Below are 16,264 nucleotides of genomic sequence, written 5' to 3' on the forward strand. Positions count from 1 at the left end.
TTGAGTTAGTAGTTAGTCCTGTTTGAAAAAGACAGAATGGTTTATTATGTTTACACATACTTTTTTCAGGCAGTTTCATTTAGTTCCAAGTTGTAGAAAACTGAAGCATTGAGAACTGGTTCAGAATTATAGCCCTGAAATGCAACTAGTCAATGAGGAGTACCATCATTTGACACAGACTAGTGTGAATTTCAAAGGTTGCACTAAATGTCTATTAAACACAGTTGCCCAGTTCCTGATGCAATCAGTTTAAACATTGTCTGTCACGTGCAGCAACAGTTTCCTTCTTGTTTTATGTATAACTATGTATCTTTGTTTGCCTTTCCTTTTTATGATTCTAAAAGTTATCAACTCATATCAGTTGGTTGGTTTGTTGTTTAACGCCGCACTCAGCAATATTCCAGCTATATGATGGCAGTTTGTATAATAATCAAGTCTGGACCAGACAATCCAGTGATTAATATCATGAGCAACGATCCACACAATTGGGATCGATGACATGTATCAACCAAGTCAGCGAGTCTGACCACCTGATCCCGTTAGTCGCCTCTTACGACAAGCATAGTCACCTTTTACAGCAAGTATGGGTTGCTTAAGACCAATTCTACCACTCAATCTTCACAGGTCTCAATTCCTAAGCGGTTAACTGTAGTCATATGAGCGTTCTTTAAGCAGAAATTATTTTGTTGATCATATTGATACAAAGCATTTTGACCTGCTTATGTTCAGTGACCAACTACAACAATCTTCAATACTGAAAGTGTTCCCTTACTTTTTTTAAATCAGTAAATATTTAGATGCAGCATATGCATATGTTACCATGGTAACAAAGGTATTTTTACTGTTTAAAGTTGATTCCAATATTATCCTTAGATTTCAAATAATGAGAAATGGAGAAACAAAATAAAAATAAAAATTCTTACTTTTTAAAACTTTGTATTAGAATAAAATATATATTTCTAGAATCTTGTAATGAGACTACGATCATTTACATGACGATGCAGTGTCGACAGTATGGGATAGTAAGTAACCGCAGACAAATCCAGGTATACCATCTTCTCATACAAGAATTTATTATTGTAAATCTTTTTTTCCCTTATCAAACTAAATTTGTCAAAGAAAAATCTGTAAACCGACTAAAAAAACAAGAAGGCCTAAACAAATGCAGCACACGACAACTGTATGAAATAGGATAGCCACTCTTCATTGGAGGCCACAACCGGAAGAAATCAAACAGCGAATTAGGTCATTGGAGTAAGAATGGGAAGCAACTGATTGCCAGCTTGTGGTACTGGTGATGCAATGGAAATGTCAGCTACAGGTCTCCCTGCCAAAGCCAACACTCTCATAATGCTTCACAGGGAGTGTGGGCAGGAAAGGCTGCACTGTTGAGTGAAGAGGTGTGCTGATCTACCCAGACTAACATTTAGCCTATGAAATCTTATATTACCATGATTACACAATGTCCTACTTGACTCTAAAAATATTTTTTTTAAATTTCCAATGCTGATTTCATATGTGTAATAGAGCTAGCTAGAGCTGGCTAGACTTTGTATGCATTTCCTGATTGTTTTGTTTTTTCATAAAATAAATCTATTCCGAAGTCATGGAGCAGGACGACGAGCTACCCTGCTGACATATTTATATATAAACAGCAATAAATGGATTGCAGCAATAGAATCTAAGAGTTTCAGTCCACTAGTCCACACAGCAAAACCCTTGAAACACGTCAAAAGGGCCAATTTCTGCTATGTCTTATGATACCTTAACTGTTAGGCAGATTGGCAAGGGCTATAGGACTAGTGCCAATTTCTAATGCTAGGGTGTAGGGGCAGTGGTGAAACCTTCACTGGCCAATTCCCCCCATGGTGACAATATGGGAAGCCATTTCTGGTGTGCCTAACCAGGATACAAGCATCCTAGTAGAAGTCTACATGTGATAACAAGTACCCAAATGTTTTCAAATTCTAGTCTTCAGATATTTTAATAATAGGAAACCTGCCTCTATTTTATATCAAGAATGAAAACCCAGACATGAGTTGGCAGTCCATTATACTCAGGAGGTTTCCCACGCAAGGGCTCCATCAGAACACTACATCGTACTGAATATGCTGAATATGTAAGTGTTGTATGGATCAGTGGGTGGAGGACAACAGGCAGTGCTGCAGGAGCTTAAACACATTAGAAGTAACATTTAGGAGGTGAAGGTGATATGGGGTTTAACGTCGCGTCCAAGATTATTGCCCTTATATAGTGACGTGCATGCGTGCGTGCGTGCGTGCATGCGTGCGTGCATGCATGCATGCATGCCTGTGTGCCTGCTTGTATTAGTCCGGACTGATGCCGGACTCAGTACAACAGAGGTGAGGTGAAATTGGGTTTAACGTCGCGTCCAAGATTATTGCCCTTAAATAGTGACATGCATGCGTGCGTGCGTGCGTGCGTGCGTGCGTGCGTGCGTGCATGCGTGCGTGCATGCATGCATGCCTGTGTGCCTGCTTGTATTAGTCCGGACTGATGCCGGACTCAGTACAACAGAGGTGAGGTGAAATTGGGTTTAACGTCGCGTCCAAGATTATTGCCCTTATATAGTGACATGCATGCGTGCGTGCGTGCATGCATGCATGCCTGTGTGCCTGCTTGTATTAGTCCGGACTGATGCCGGACTCAGTACAACAGAGGTGAGGTGAAATTGGGTTTAACGTCGCGTCCAAGATTATTGCACTTATATAGCGACGTGCATGCGTGCGTGAGTGCGTGCGTGCATGCTTGTACTAGTCCGGACTGATGCCGATTTATAGTGCTAGCACACTAAGATACCATGCCGCAGTTTAACATGAATACCCCACTCTGACACAGTATGCTGACTCCGAGCCGACCAGTCCTTGTTTTAGCCCCTTAATGCCGAGCCCCAGACAGGATAACAACAAGTATCTTTCAACGTCTTTTGGTATGAACCCAGGACCTTCTGCTCTCCGGGCGGACGCTCTACCACTAGACCACAAGATGTTGTTTGGTATGATGCGGCCGGAAATGGACTTCAATATTTTATGCACTTATCCACAATGTGTTACTTACATGTTCATAAGTGAACTATAGCAACACCCAAAGGCAGGAAGATGAAAATGTCACAGTGGAATTCCTTAGCGTCCCTACTACCTGCAATATGGTTGATGGTTGGTTGGTTGGTTTGTTGTTTTACGCTGCACTCAGCAATATTCAAGCTTTATGACGACGGTCTGTAAATAATCGGGTCTGGACCAGACAATCCAGTGATTAATATCATGAGCATCGATCCACGCAATTCGGATTGATGACATGCATCAATCAAGTTGGCGAGCCTGACCACCTGATCCTGTTAGTCACCTCATACGACAAGTATAGTCGCCTTTTACGGCAAGGATGGGTTGCTGAAGACCTATTCTACCCCGGATCTTCATGGGTCTGTAATGTAATGGACTGTACGTATCATGATGCAGGGGATGGAACTCGATGTATGCCTCACATCGGGATACAATAATGTACTGCTACATAACTATCTGAAACCAAAGTGTAGTAAAATTCTGTTTGGGCTGGTCAGCTCAGCTAATCAGAGTCCACATTATAACACTGACATCTGAACATGATGATCGGGCTTAATTAGACTCCAAAGTTTTGGGCAACTATTGATTCATGCAGACACACAAGTGGACCCGGTAGCTCAGTTGGGGATGCTACACCAATAGCCTTGACTCGGGTGCGAACCCAACCCAGGATGAGACCACTCAGCCACCTGGGCCCCACTCATGATTAGAAACCCTTACAGAAATATAATAATGGAGGTCTCATTTTGAGATTGCAGCGCTTGGATTGAGCACAACACTGTGTCCGGCATAGGTGTTTATCCTCTCTTACACCAGTCTCAGCAGCAGGTTTGAAAAATTACCCAAAATGAGAACTGGTCAACCAGCCTTGTGCATGTTGTGATTGCTTGTAATTCCCTAGCCTTGCTCCAAGGCTGTACTGAGGATAAGTCCATGGATGTGAAGTAATTCTATCCTCCTAATAGGCAAGCCTAGATCATGTAGATAACCAGACAGTACAAGGACACCAGACTTTTATTGGGACAATTATTTATATAATCTAGAAATTATGATTTAAACTAATTATTATTGCTTTAGAGACTTGTGCAAGTCTAGTAGCTCCTCAGGAGTACATGATCCTGCAGTCAGACAACAAGCCAATAGCGGGAAGTACCCATTACATGTAGCTTTGACTCCATGCGGAAAGTGTGCTGACACACTTATATCACAATACAAGCATAAGTAGGATTGTTCTCATCATGAAACATTAGATCATACATATCCTCTAGAATCCAAGTGGTACATGTCAAAATGCACATAGCCAGCGATAAATTTGGCACTCGTCACGTAATCCTTGCCAAACTGCCCAATAGTTAAGTTATCATAAGGACTAGTCAAAATTTGCCCTTTTCAAGGGCTTTGCTTTATGTTATCATTATAAGGACCAGTGGACTGAAACTTCTAGTTTATAAAGCTGCATAGGCTGCCAACTCCTTTTTGGTACACAGGATTTGTGGGTCTGTTTAGAGGGTATTCGGGACTTGACAATGTTGTACGCAGGACGCAGTGAAAGTTGTATTTGGTACACAGATTCAACATCTAAAAAAATAATATGTACATAAAGTTTCCTTCATATATTTTCTTTTTCAAATATTGTTTCAGTAATTTAACTTAAAATCGCATCCTTTTCTCAATGCATTCGAGACTTGTATTCGGTATTCAGGGGAGAGCAATGTGTCTCAGGGCGAAAAAGTTGATGGTACCATATTCGACGTAATAAGCGCCCAGGGCGCTATCAAAATTAGAAATAGGGGGCTCTTATTAGAATATTATTTTGGTGTTCCCTAATATATTGCAATAATTTGAATGAAATGTGTTGGAAACATCTCTGCAAGACTCTCAGAAGACAGTAAGGATAGAAGACTACAAGACTTGCAAATTGTTGTAGTACTACTTAATACAAGAAAACCTGAGTGAGTGGGGTTAACGCGGCTTTGAACAGTATTCCAGTTATATCACGACATGTCATCTTGAAATCATGTAAATGTGGGAGGAAAGCCCAAAGTGATGCAGGTCTCAGATGTTTACCACTTTGGTGAAACCCACGAGCACGGTTATAGCGCTGACAAACCTAGAAACCTAATTCGGGCGGAACAGGATTCGAACCATGACCACATGTCTCTGGCGTGCCCAAGGGACGCAACTCTGCACAGCGAATTGCAGCACCTTAGACAAATGCTCTTATAATCCTTTTCAAATTAGCATATTTCTTATGTACATAACGTTGATAACTTAATCTTTTGTATAACATGCATTTAAAGTTCTCATTTGCGTTCTTAACACATACATGTAATTTTCGTGAGGTTCACCAGAGATGAAGCCCTTCACAAACACATCACTTGTGGATATCACAGGGCATATTCAGAGAGCTATTAGCATAAACTCCTGTGAAATACAGCCATGAGTGAAACTCCCACTGAATGCATGGGAGGCCCTGGTTTCAGCTTCATTTATAGTTGCAATAAAAATGTTGAATTGGTCTGACTTTAAACAACAGCTGTAAGCAAGGGTAAATAAAAAGGTCAAGTACAAAACCCTGCACCTTATCTCACAAGCTGAGCAGATCTCAAAGGGATTAAAAAGAAATCTCTAATACAATAATTTTAATAAATTCAAATCCTTGCAAGGGGAAAAAAATCATTTTTCCCCATGAGCTCTATTTCAACCAAACCCTGTCACTAACTAAGCCCCAAGAGGAAAGACCCACAGATGTGGAAATGTGGAAATGGAAATATAATACCACATCCATCCAGTGATTGCTGGTCAGAACGTGAGAGTTGATGGTACGTGACTTATGCCATCCCTAGGCTTTACACAATGGGACATATTCCGCCAGATGGAGCCACTAAAAGCATAACAGATTACTACTAAGTTAGTTCATGTGGCAGTACTCCCATGTGTATATCTGCCAGGGAATTACGACCCAATAACGGCAGTGGTGGAGACAACTCTATGGAATACTAGCCTTTCAAACAGCCCTGGCTGGAAGTAATAGGAGCATTATGTGTGCGGCTTGCTATGATGGGCTGTACATATCCATAAACGATAATTGAATAGCTGGTTATTTTCTTTCATATACTGAGGCTCTTGTTGCCAGGTTTGGTCATCCAGTTCATGAAATATGATTGGACATTGCTAAAGTACATCACCAGTGTATATTACGGTATTTGACGTAATAAGCACCCCGCTCTAATAAGCGCCCAAGGCGACATATGCTAATATATTGGCCAGTGAACAATCCCAATTAGCACCCCTTCAGATTGATCAATGTACACAAGACTTATTTATTGGCGTATAATACGCACTCGTTTGTTATATGCACCCTTAATTATGGGCAATTAAATTCTGGAAAATGTATCTGTCGTACATAAACACTTCAGGCTGTCAGCATAAACCACGAAATTAATCTTTCAACTATTTTTTTTTTCACCAAAATAATATTCTAATAAAGGCCATCTATTTCTAATTTCGAGAGCGCCCTGGGCGCTTATTACGTCGAATATGGTATTCCATAAAGTGTAATGTGAGTTATGTGGAGTTTCAGACCACCTCAGTCAGTATTAAAAGCTAGTAACTGTAACAAGTGATAGCAGTCTGACGGCCATTAGTCTCTTGGACTTGTCAACTCAAGTTAAAACTGAAATCAACTGAGAATTATATTGACTTCAGGTAAAGTTTTGTTTGTTTGTTTGTTTTGTTTGTTTGTTGTTTAACATCACACTCAGCAATATTCCAGCTATATGATAGCGGTCTGTAAATAATAAATCTGGACCAGACAATCCTGTGATTGACATAATGAGCATCAATCCACGCAATTGGGATAGGATGACATGCATCAAACAAGTCAGCGTGCCTGACCAACCGATCCTGTTAATCTCATCTTATGGCAAGCATGGGTTGCTGAAGACCTGTTCTCTACCCAGATCTTCACAGGTCTCAGGTCTCAGGTCTCAGGTCAGGTTGTTTCCAAAGTTTGCTGCAGGTGGTGATAGCCTCATAAACCTCTATGTGTCAAAAAGATATCTATCTGCATCATGTCACTCAAATAAGTGAAGTGGATGGAGCACCTGCCCGGAGAGCGAAGATCAGTGGTTCAATTCCCTGGCCGCATCATACCAAAACACATTTAAAGGTGGTACTTTTTGTTATCCTGCCTGGTGCTCGGAATTAATGTGATGAAAAAGGACCTGCCAGCTCGGAGTCAGTATAAAGAGTCTAAGTGGGGTATTCATGTTAAACAGCGGCACGATATCTCAGTGGGTTAGCACATTAAATCAACCCTAGTCTGGACTAGTACAAACAGCCACATCACACAAACATGCATGTTGCTATGTTAGTGCAATAATCTTGAACGCAATGTTAAACACCATGTCATCTTCACCTTCACCTCTGCACACATCAGACAGACTTTGCAAAGGTCACTGAGGAACATCCGTCTGACCTTGCTGAAAACACATAATATCATACCGCATGCCCTGGTTCCACATTACTGAGGCACACTCTCGTACCTACTGAAACTTTCCGGTATTTGTACTCCAAACAGGTGATATTTCATTGTTAGATACCATCTCAGATCCATAAAGAGCCCTTCAACTTTGCACAAAATATCATTTTGCAACATATCAATATTTGGCAAGTGACTTAGTTCAAATGTGCCTCTGTTCACCCAGCAGGGAATGTGTACTCGATATGTGAGGTGGATGTAGAAACCTTCTAGCGCCCCAGGGCAGCTTGGGTTGTATACTCCCCAGGGAGTTGAGAACGATAACTGAAATGCAAACGGATCCAGTGGTCGGGGAGAAAATTAAACCACATTTGAGCAGACACTAGTGCCTGGATACCTGTGGTATATAATCACAACAACAACAACAACAACAACAATGTTCAACAACAACAACAACAACAGCAAAATGTCAGCTTTCATAACATCTTTAAGCGTCATTTAGAAGCTCTTTTATCGACGAAGACAGTACTGATTTTTGGAGTACATTTTAGTGTACTTTCAATGTGATGTTTCAGATGCACTGCTCGTATGTTTCCTTTGTGATCACATGCTTGACAAAGGCACCAACGCCCTACTAAACGTAATGTCAGCAATGAAAAATGTAACAACTGAGCAATACGTTATATTCATAAGTAAAACCTGTTATCATTCAATGGTTTTGGCATATCTCTCTTCTTCACCAGTGTTAAAACACTTCATTGAGGAAATCTCCAGTGGTTGACATCATGAGCATCAATCTAAAAATTGGGATACAATGACAAGCACCAACTCAAATTAGCTCATAAATGCAGGACTCACAGTACAAGCTGTTCGTATCCACTAGGGCTGTTACGATTCACTCGCGTATTCGTTGAATCAAACCGTATCCAAATTCGTTATTTGTGGCCACTAGAATCGAATATTTATGAATATGCAAACATATGCATTTACATAAAAAGAATACCCATAAGAACATATTTTATGCATAGATTTCTTCATAAGACAACACTCTTATACTATTTGATTTGACAGTATTGTGGTCACTGGTCATTGTTGCATTTGAGCAGATACTAGTACCTGGATAAATGCAGTATATAAATGAATAATATATTAAAAATTAACATACCATGTCAAATAATTAATGTTGTTGTTGCCTGACTGAAAATGCTGAATATGACAAATGATACATCAACTGCTGACTTGTTATTGTATTCGTGAATTATTATTCGTATTCTTTACCCTATATTCATGATACAAATCGTATTCGCCTCATAGTGTATTCTTTGCAGCCCTAGTGCCCACTTTAAAATATAATGATTTCTGTCCACATGTGCAGATAGATGACTACTGGCTGTATCTTACATTCCTACAAACACAGATGCCAGTCTGATGAGGAGGGAGTTCACCAGTTATATCACATACATTGTACAAGTATAAATGCTCCTCCAGCGCTGATGGAGCTAAAGGCCCCAAGTTCAACAAACAACATTTGTAATATGAATAAATGGAAAATTCTCTTCCAAACAAATACCCACATGCCATACCAGATTCTCATTTATTCCATTTTATCAACCAACAACCACATGCCGTATAAATGTCCGTGTTATCATGTGTATGCGTCCATGCTTGTTTACCTTTGCAATTTTCTCCATGGGGTAGGGCAGCATGAGGCTGTTGAGGACTTCCTGTATGGGCTGCGGCATCATATTGGAGATGCGACGGAAGCGACTGTTGCTCCGATGACGACGTGTCGAACACCTCTTGCACAACAGAGTGTGACTCATTCCATCGGTCACATGTCCCCAAACACAATTCCAAGTGGAATAGAAATACAATCCTCCAAATATCTCAGTCAAAGACGCTGAACTTCACAATCTTGAATATTGTTCCAAATAAGCTTAGTTTTTATAGCCTCTCTGCATAAAAATTATTCAGTTTGATAATTTGCAAATTATAAGTTAAATAATGTTTTTTTACATTTGATTCCACAACATGAACTTTTTAAGAAACTTTAAGACAATGAGCATGTACAGTTTCATAGAACAAGTCAGTTTCTAAAGAATACACAATGCCATTTGGAAAGTGGTCAAATGTGACAAATGTTATTTTTGGGATAACTCTTTCTCGTTTGGGATAGCACTTTCTTTGTGGAAGCCTCGGTGGCTGAGCAGGTTAGATCGCTGACTTTGTGTGTTGGCGATAAGGTGCCTCACTCTGGCAAGTGTGAGTTCGAATCCCGAACTGGACTCCACCCAAAAAAGTATGAGAATCCGTACTTTACTTAGAAAGTGTTATCCCAAATATAACATTTGTTAAATTTCTGAAGAGTATTTATCATTAATCATCAACTAGAATTTTAACAAAAAATGTCATCGCACATTCCATGCAAAACTGCATACTGTCATAGTTTGCATTCTCAAAATAGCAAAGAAGTTAAAAGTTACGACTGTACCAATCTGTGCCAGGGTCTCAGAGCATACGTAGTGACATGTAATCAAATATCTAACACCCGATCATAACGCAGTAGTTTATGTCTCTAACATGACGACGACAATCAGTCTTCATTAGGCCAGTGACAGAAATTCTCTTGGGCTGCTACTGGCAAATATCAACAAATGTTCATTAGGAAACAAGGCATAATCATATCCTGCACTACACATGAGCCCGTCATGTATGATGTTGGATATCATTATTGTCTTTGAAATAGGGGAGGTGAAACGGGGTTTGTGTGTGTTTGTGTGTGTGTGTGTGTGTGTGTGTGTGTGTGTGTGTGTGTGTGTGTGTGTGTGTGTGTGTGTGTGTGTACCCTTTCAGTTGATTCCTTCCCTTCTTTGAAGTTTAGACATGTATCCCGATAAGATCAATGCCATATGATGTTTGTTTGTTTGTTTGTTGTTTAACACTGCACTCAACAATATTCCAGCTATATGACGACGGTTTGTAAATAACTGAGTCTGGACCTGACAATCCAATGATTGACCTCATGAGCATCGATCTACGCAATTAAGAAATGATGACATGCATCAAGCAAGTCAGCGAGTGTGGGCACCCTATCCTGTTAGTCTTGAATGACTTCATGACAATTCCTGCCCATGGAACCAAGAAACCAGCTGGTGACACCTTGCGGAATGGCAGCCTGTATATTTATAAGCTCAGTGTTAGAAAATAAGCACTAGTCCTGTAGTCCTTGCCAAACGGCCCAATAGTTAAGGTATCATAAGGACCAGTAGACATTTTCCCTTTTTAAGGGGTTTACTGTATGTTATCATCATAAGGACTAGTGGACTAAAACTGTTAGTTTTTATCAGTGTAGTTGTATCCACACTTGCTCCATACAGAGCTCCAGATAAGCTGCGTATCTGCGTGAAATACGCATCAGAAATGCAGAAATACGCAGTAAAATATAATCCAAGCGTATCAAATACGCAACGAACATTACAGATACGCTACAAAAATAAAACTTGTGCGTATCATCAAAATATTGTGAAGTAACCCTGCGTATTCGATTACCAAATCAGCAACTTATTTTGAATTATAAACGGGCATTCCGTCAACCCTGCCAAACTCCACGATGACAGTTACATCATGATCATTTGCCATCACACTTTCTTGTGGAAGTATTCGTGGTATTTTTGAGTCCTATAAAGCTCTCGAACCCACATGACACCAGTTTGCAGGGACTAGATGAATAGTGTTTTTAAATATTTAACTTAAATACCCACATCTGTGAAAACTAGTGGGTAACAGAAATTTGAATACGCAGATAGAATTACTGATACCCAATGATTTTAAAATTCATGGGTAAAACACCCACAACACCAGAAGCTTATCTGGAGCTCTGTCCATAGCTTATAATGTTACAATGTTTGCATTTCTATGTTCATTGAAATATCCTTGCAATGAGTGAGTTGGTATGGTTTTACACCGCTTTCAGCAGTATTCCAGCAATATCATGGCAGGGGGCACCAGAATTGGCTTCACACATTGTACCCATGTCGGGAATCGAACCCGGGTCTTCGGCGTGACGAGCGAAAGCTTTAACCACTAGGCTACCCGTCTGCCCCAAATATCCTTGCAAGAGGCAAAGACAATTTCTGACCCAGTAAAGTACTGCTTGGTGTCCAGGGGTAGAAACAAAAAATTTTAGTCCGCTAGTCCTTATAATGATAACGTATCAAACCCTTATAAATAGCCAATTTCTACCAAACCATAACTATTGGGCAGTTTTGCAAGGACTACAGGACTAGTGCCAATTTCTAAAGCTGGTATCGATATCACATGAGTCTATGACAACACCCTCCAATATGACGCCATGATAAGTGCCACTCACTTAACCTCTTCAGACATCAAGCATGCCTTGCTCTGTAATCACTCCGCTTCAAGCACGCCATTGTTTACTTCCACATAGACGTGTGCATGATGTAGATATGAGCCATTTAATAAACTGTGTAATATTACATGTGCCAAATAGTTCTGGTTCTTATAATACCGTATTCGACGTAATAAGCGCCCAGGGCGCTCTCAAAATTAGAAATAGGGGGCTCTTATTAGAATATAATTTTGGCGGGGAAAAAACAGAGTTGAAAGATAAATTTCATGGTTTATGCTGAACTGTTTATATACGACAGATATATTTTTCCAGAATTTAATTGCCCATAATGAAGGGTGAATATAACGCACGAGTGTGTATTATACACAAATAAATAAGTCTTGTGTACATTGATCAGTCGGAAGGGTGCTAATTGGGATTGTTCACTGGCCAATATATTAGCAAATATCGCCGTGGGCGCTTATTAGAGTGGGGTGCTAATTACGTCGAATACGGTAGATTCATTTATGGAATATTTAGATTCGTTTATGGAATAGTTGGAGCTTAGTTAAGAATTGACTTCAATATTTTTTCATTTATGGAGGGGTAAATATAAAACTGGTGGACACACTGTGTAAATATGCGTAACAGATTTACAGAAAGGGGGCACACTTGTCTTCAGTTTATGACTCCATAAACACAAAAACGTAAATAAATATGTCAACAATAGCAACTTCAAACACTAACTTATTTCATGATTAGCACAACAATAACTGTAGAGTAAATACGAAACCAGTGACATTATTCAGCACAATAATACAACACAAATACTGCACTTATTATTATCAGCCAATCAGGAAACAGCAGTCCATTAGAGGGTGTGGCCTGTTGTTGTTTTGGGTAATGGAAACAAACAGGGAAAATTGCTTCATTATCCAATCAAATGCCATGGAATCACTTGCAATATATATGTTTATTTCACCTTGATGTCAAGAGGCTGATTCACCTGAATATTGAAGGTTGAAATAACCAGTTACCTGGGGCCCAATTTTCAATATGTATTACTCAGAAATGTAGGGTCATATGTGTTTTCAGGTATTGAAATGGTGTGTTTCTTGTAATCTTGTGCTTTATTTTTTTTACTGATACCCAAAACATAAACTCACCGTTTTTTTGTACTAACACTAATGTTTGACCGTTTGGAGACCAAAAGTTGGTCTGGAGACAGAATTAACAATATTGCTTGACATACACCCAGTAAGCCATGTTGCCAGAAGACTGATTGTGTCATGTGTACTGAGGGGATTAGATCCTGAATTGGATAATCATTATCTTGATAATACAATTATACATAGTGTCTGACTTTATGGCAATATGTTCGGATGTCAACCTGTCTGAGACAAGTACAAATGAGGCAGGACTAGTGATATTTCCTTGTGGTTTCCCATGCTGCTTATGACATCTACAGACTTAAGTGAATACAAGAAATGTATTTCAAACCCAGGTAATAGTTCATGTTATGTCTAGCTAGATGAAAATATTTCTTCAAACTCCCTACCTACAAACATTCAAGAGAGAAATCATGATAAAAGTGTCTTACAGACTTTTCTTATGGAGCTGTAAATAAATTTTAACGCATAGAAACTGTAAAGTGTTTCTCTGCTTCCTGGAAAGTCTCTACATTGAGGTAGTGAAGAATTCTGACAGACCAAGGCAAACCCAGCCAAGCAGGATTCCTAAATGGTATGGATAAGCTGTTCCTATTACCTCTAGGAATGCCAGTGCCAACACAGGGGTATTTGTGTAGCACCTACAGAGAACTATAACACTCAACACAAACAAACATATTGTTTCCTGTTGGAGTTCTTACTTCTCTCTTTACTTGTAAAACAAATATTTAACTACCGAATAAATTCTACATTTCATTTTATCTGTCTGGATTTTCTGGATTGGCAAGTCAGACATTAGCCTGTTTCGCTGTCCCTGAACTAGGGCTAGGATGGGTCACTTGGGCACTCGGGTCGGGTGGGTCCTGAGTAGAACCTGGGTACCCACAGAACTACTACCTGTACCCGTGGTTAGTCATGTGATATATTGCTTAATGACAATAATAATAAAATTCCATGGTTACACAAGTGCAAGTTGCATTTCTTTCTGACTATGTGCACATTCGTCCTGAATTAATATGTTTAATAAGGACAAACCTTTGACTGTAAACTTAAGTGTATGCACAATCAGATCGTTTTATACTTTATCTAAATACTTTCTGCCAGGTCTCTGGTAAAACAATTCCCAACTGAACATTTTGTGCCCAACTTGAGACTTACAGCGGGTAACCGGGTAGGGTTGGGTACTAGGGGGCCGGGTACCCGGGAAGTAAATTTGGACTCGTCCCAGCCCTACCCTGAACCATATTACATTGCCTTCCGCCCAGCCCTTCCTGGGGATATAGCTCTACATAAAGCAAGTCTAGATTTTCCACAGGTTTACTGGGGCTCCTTTTCAATTTAAATGTAGTTGCTTGTTTCTATCAAAATTATACAATTTTAGAGACTATACAGATAACATGGAATTTTTGTACTGTTCAACTGTAAAACTCAATCACATCAAATATTAATTGATTTGACTAATTTTTGCGTAGAACAGTTATTCTCTTCTTTCATTATTTGTCAGAGGTGTAACCATATGGTTGGGTCGCAATATGATACATATCCTGATACTATGGGTACGATATGACTCATATCCCTATATGACCATTAGAAACAGTCAATTCAAAGAGATTGTAAAAAAAAATATTTTGTTTTCATAAAATTTCCAAAAAATCCCTTCATTAGGCTGAAATCAAAACATTGGTTACCTACCATTTTCTCCATCTGTTTGAAACCTCTAAACTGAAAACAAACCTAAGTTTATCTCCTAATTTGATACCTTTGATGGAACAATCAGAATGCAGGATTCTAAAATGTCATATGTCATTGTAGAATATTGCATAACCTTTACAGAGCCAGTTTGTAGATATCAGTTCACTTATATGTCAGTTATAAGTGAGCAGGGACTATCCTGGCATACAAATATTACATAATACATGATTAACTACTTTTTTATAGACATGCTCCGAATTGTAACAAGAGTCTAAATAGTTAAGAACTGTTAAAAAAAAGTTGATGATAATACAGAATTCGAGAAGTAGAAGCCATAGAATCTGGGCTAGAACTTACATTTAAATGTTGCAAGATTGGATTAGCACTTTAACAAGATTAGATTAACATCTTAACATAAGAGTTCAGTCTGGTCCACAAACCCTTTAGCATGTTGAGTCTACCAAACTGAACTTGGCTCTTAGCATCATGTTGAGAACATCTTACTGTTGTCATATGGATATTATTAGCTGGGCTTACGAGATCAAACAGAGGTTTACTAGACTGGGGCTTCAGGCTTGTGGCTAAAGTGGCAGACTGTTACATAATCAGTTTAAATATTCTGACAGAAAAACTCTCCATTCAGTAAATACATTTTTATGACCACAATAAAGATCTCAGACTTCTAAAATCAAGTCACATTTACCAAAGGTGAAATATTTGACTTTTCCAAGGAGAGGCAAGAAGCCATGAAATCACTTGGCTCTGCTACAGTTTAGTCCACCTGTTGGCCTCCCTTATCCACCTCAGTGAAAGCAGGGTTACTGCGTGTTAACCAACTGAGATCACCACATACTATTGGGTGATGGTTAAAGTGGATATCCAGTTTTATTCCCTACTTATGGAGCCAATACTTGGTGGTCCTTGCTTGAATATTGCTTGGAGGTGCTTATGTTTATATTGTGTCAATGGTTCAATATTCAATAGTGTGAAGTGAGCTGTAGGGTAAACAGTCTGTATTTAGAGACCCTGGATGAACCTTCTGTTTACTTAACTGGAAGTATGTTGTACAATTTCAGACCTTACATCAGCAAAAACAGATATATTCTCATTCGAACACTAGACCTCCAAATCTGCCAAACTGATAATAAAATCCTAGCAAATATCCTGAACCCCTGTCCAGAAAGAGCAACATATGTTTCACAAACTATCTCAGACATGTTTATTAAAAGAACCTCTCTTACAGATAACATCAAGATATGACCTTATGATTATTATGTCTTATCTGTACAGTATCAGCATCATTAAAGTACACGCTGCCAGCCACCTCATGATATATACATATAAATGTTTATACACTATGAATGAAATAATATGTAATATCTATATATATAATGTACATTATGTATATATACCTCTCATGTTGATAGTTATATTTATTCCATATGTAGTTAGTTTGTACCCTGCCCTACAGTGAGTAATAATATTGTAA

The 16,264-nt window shown here is 39.2% G+C and overlaps 1 protein-coding gene across 2 annotated transcripts in view; it reads right to left on the reverse strand.

The window, feature by feature from the left end:
- Window positions 1-16,264, reverse strand: part of LOC139464948 (nostrin-like) — a 93,089-nt gene that overhangs the window by 56,279 nt on the left and 20,546 nt on the right. Inside the window, exon 2 of one of the 2 annotated variants that reach the window (XM_071246576.1) lies at window positions 9,240-9,521. The exons of the other annotated variant lie outside the window; for it this stretch is intronic. Coding sequence (XP_071102677.1) covers window positions 9,240-9,389 — 150 coding nt within the window. The 5' untranslated portion in view covers window positions 9,390-9,521. The remainder of the gene's footprint in view (window positions 1-9,239; window positions 9,522-16,264) is intronic. 2 annotated transcript variants of the gene reach the window in all.

The sequence above is a fragment of the Haliotis cracherodii genome, unplaced genomic scaffold, assembly GCF_022045235.1.
Source record: "Haliotis cracherodii isolate W230 unplaced genomic scaffold, xgHalCrac1.p SCAF_17, whole genome shotgun sequence".
NCBI lineage: Eukaryota > Metazoa > Mollusca > Gastropoda > Lepetellida > Haliotidae > Haliotis > Haliotis cracherodii.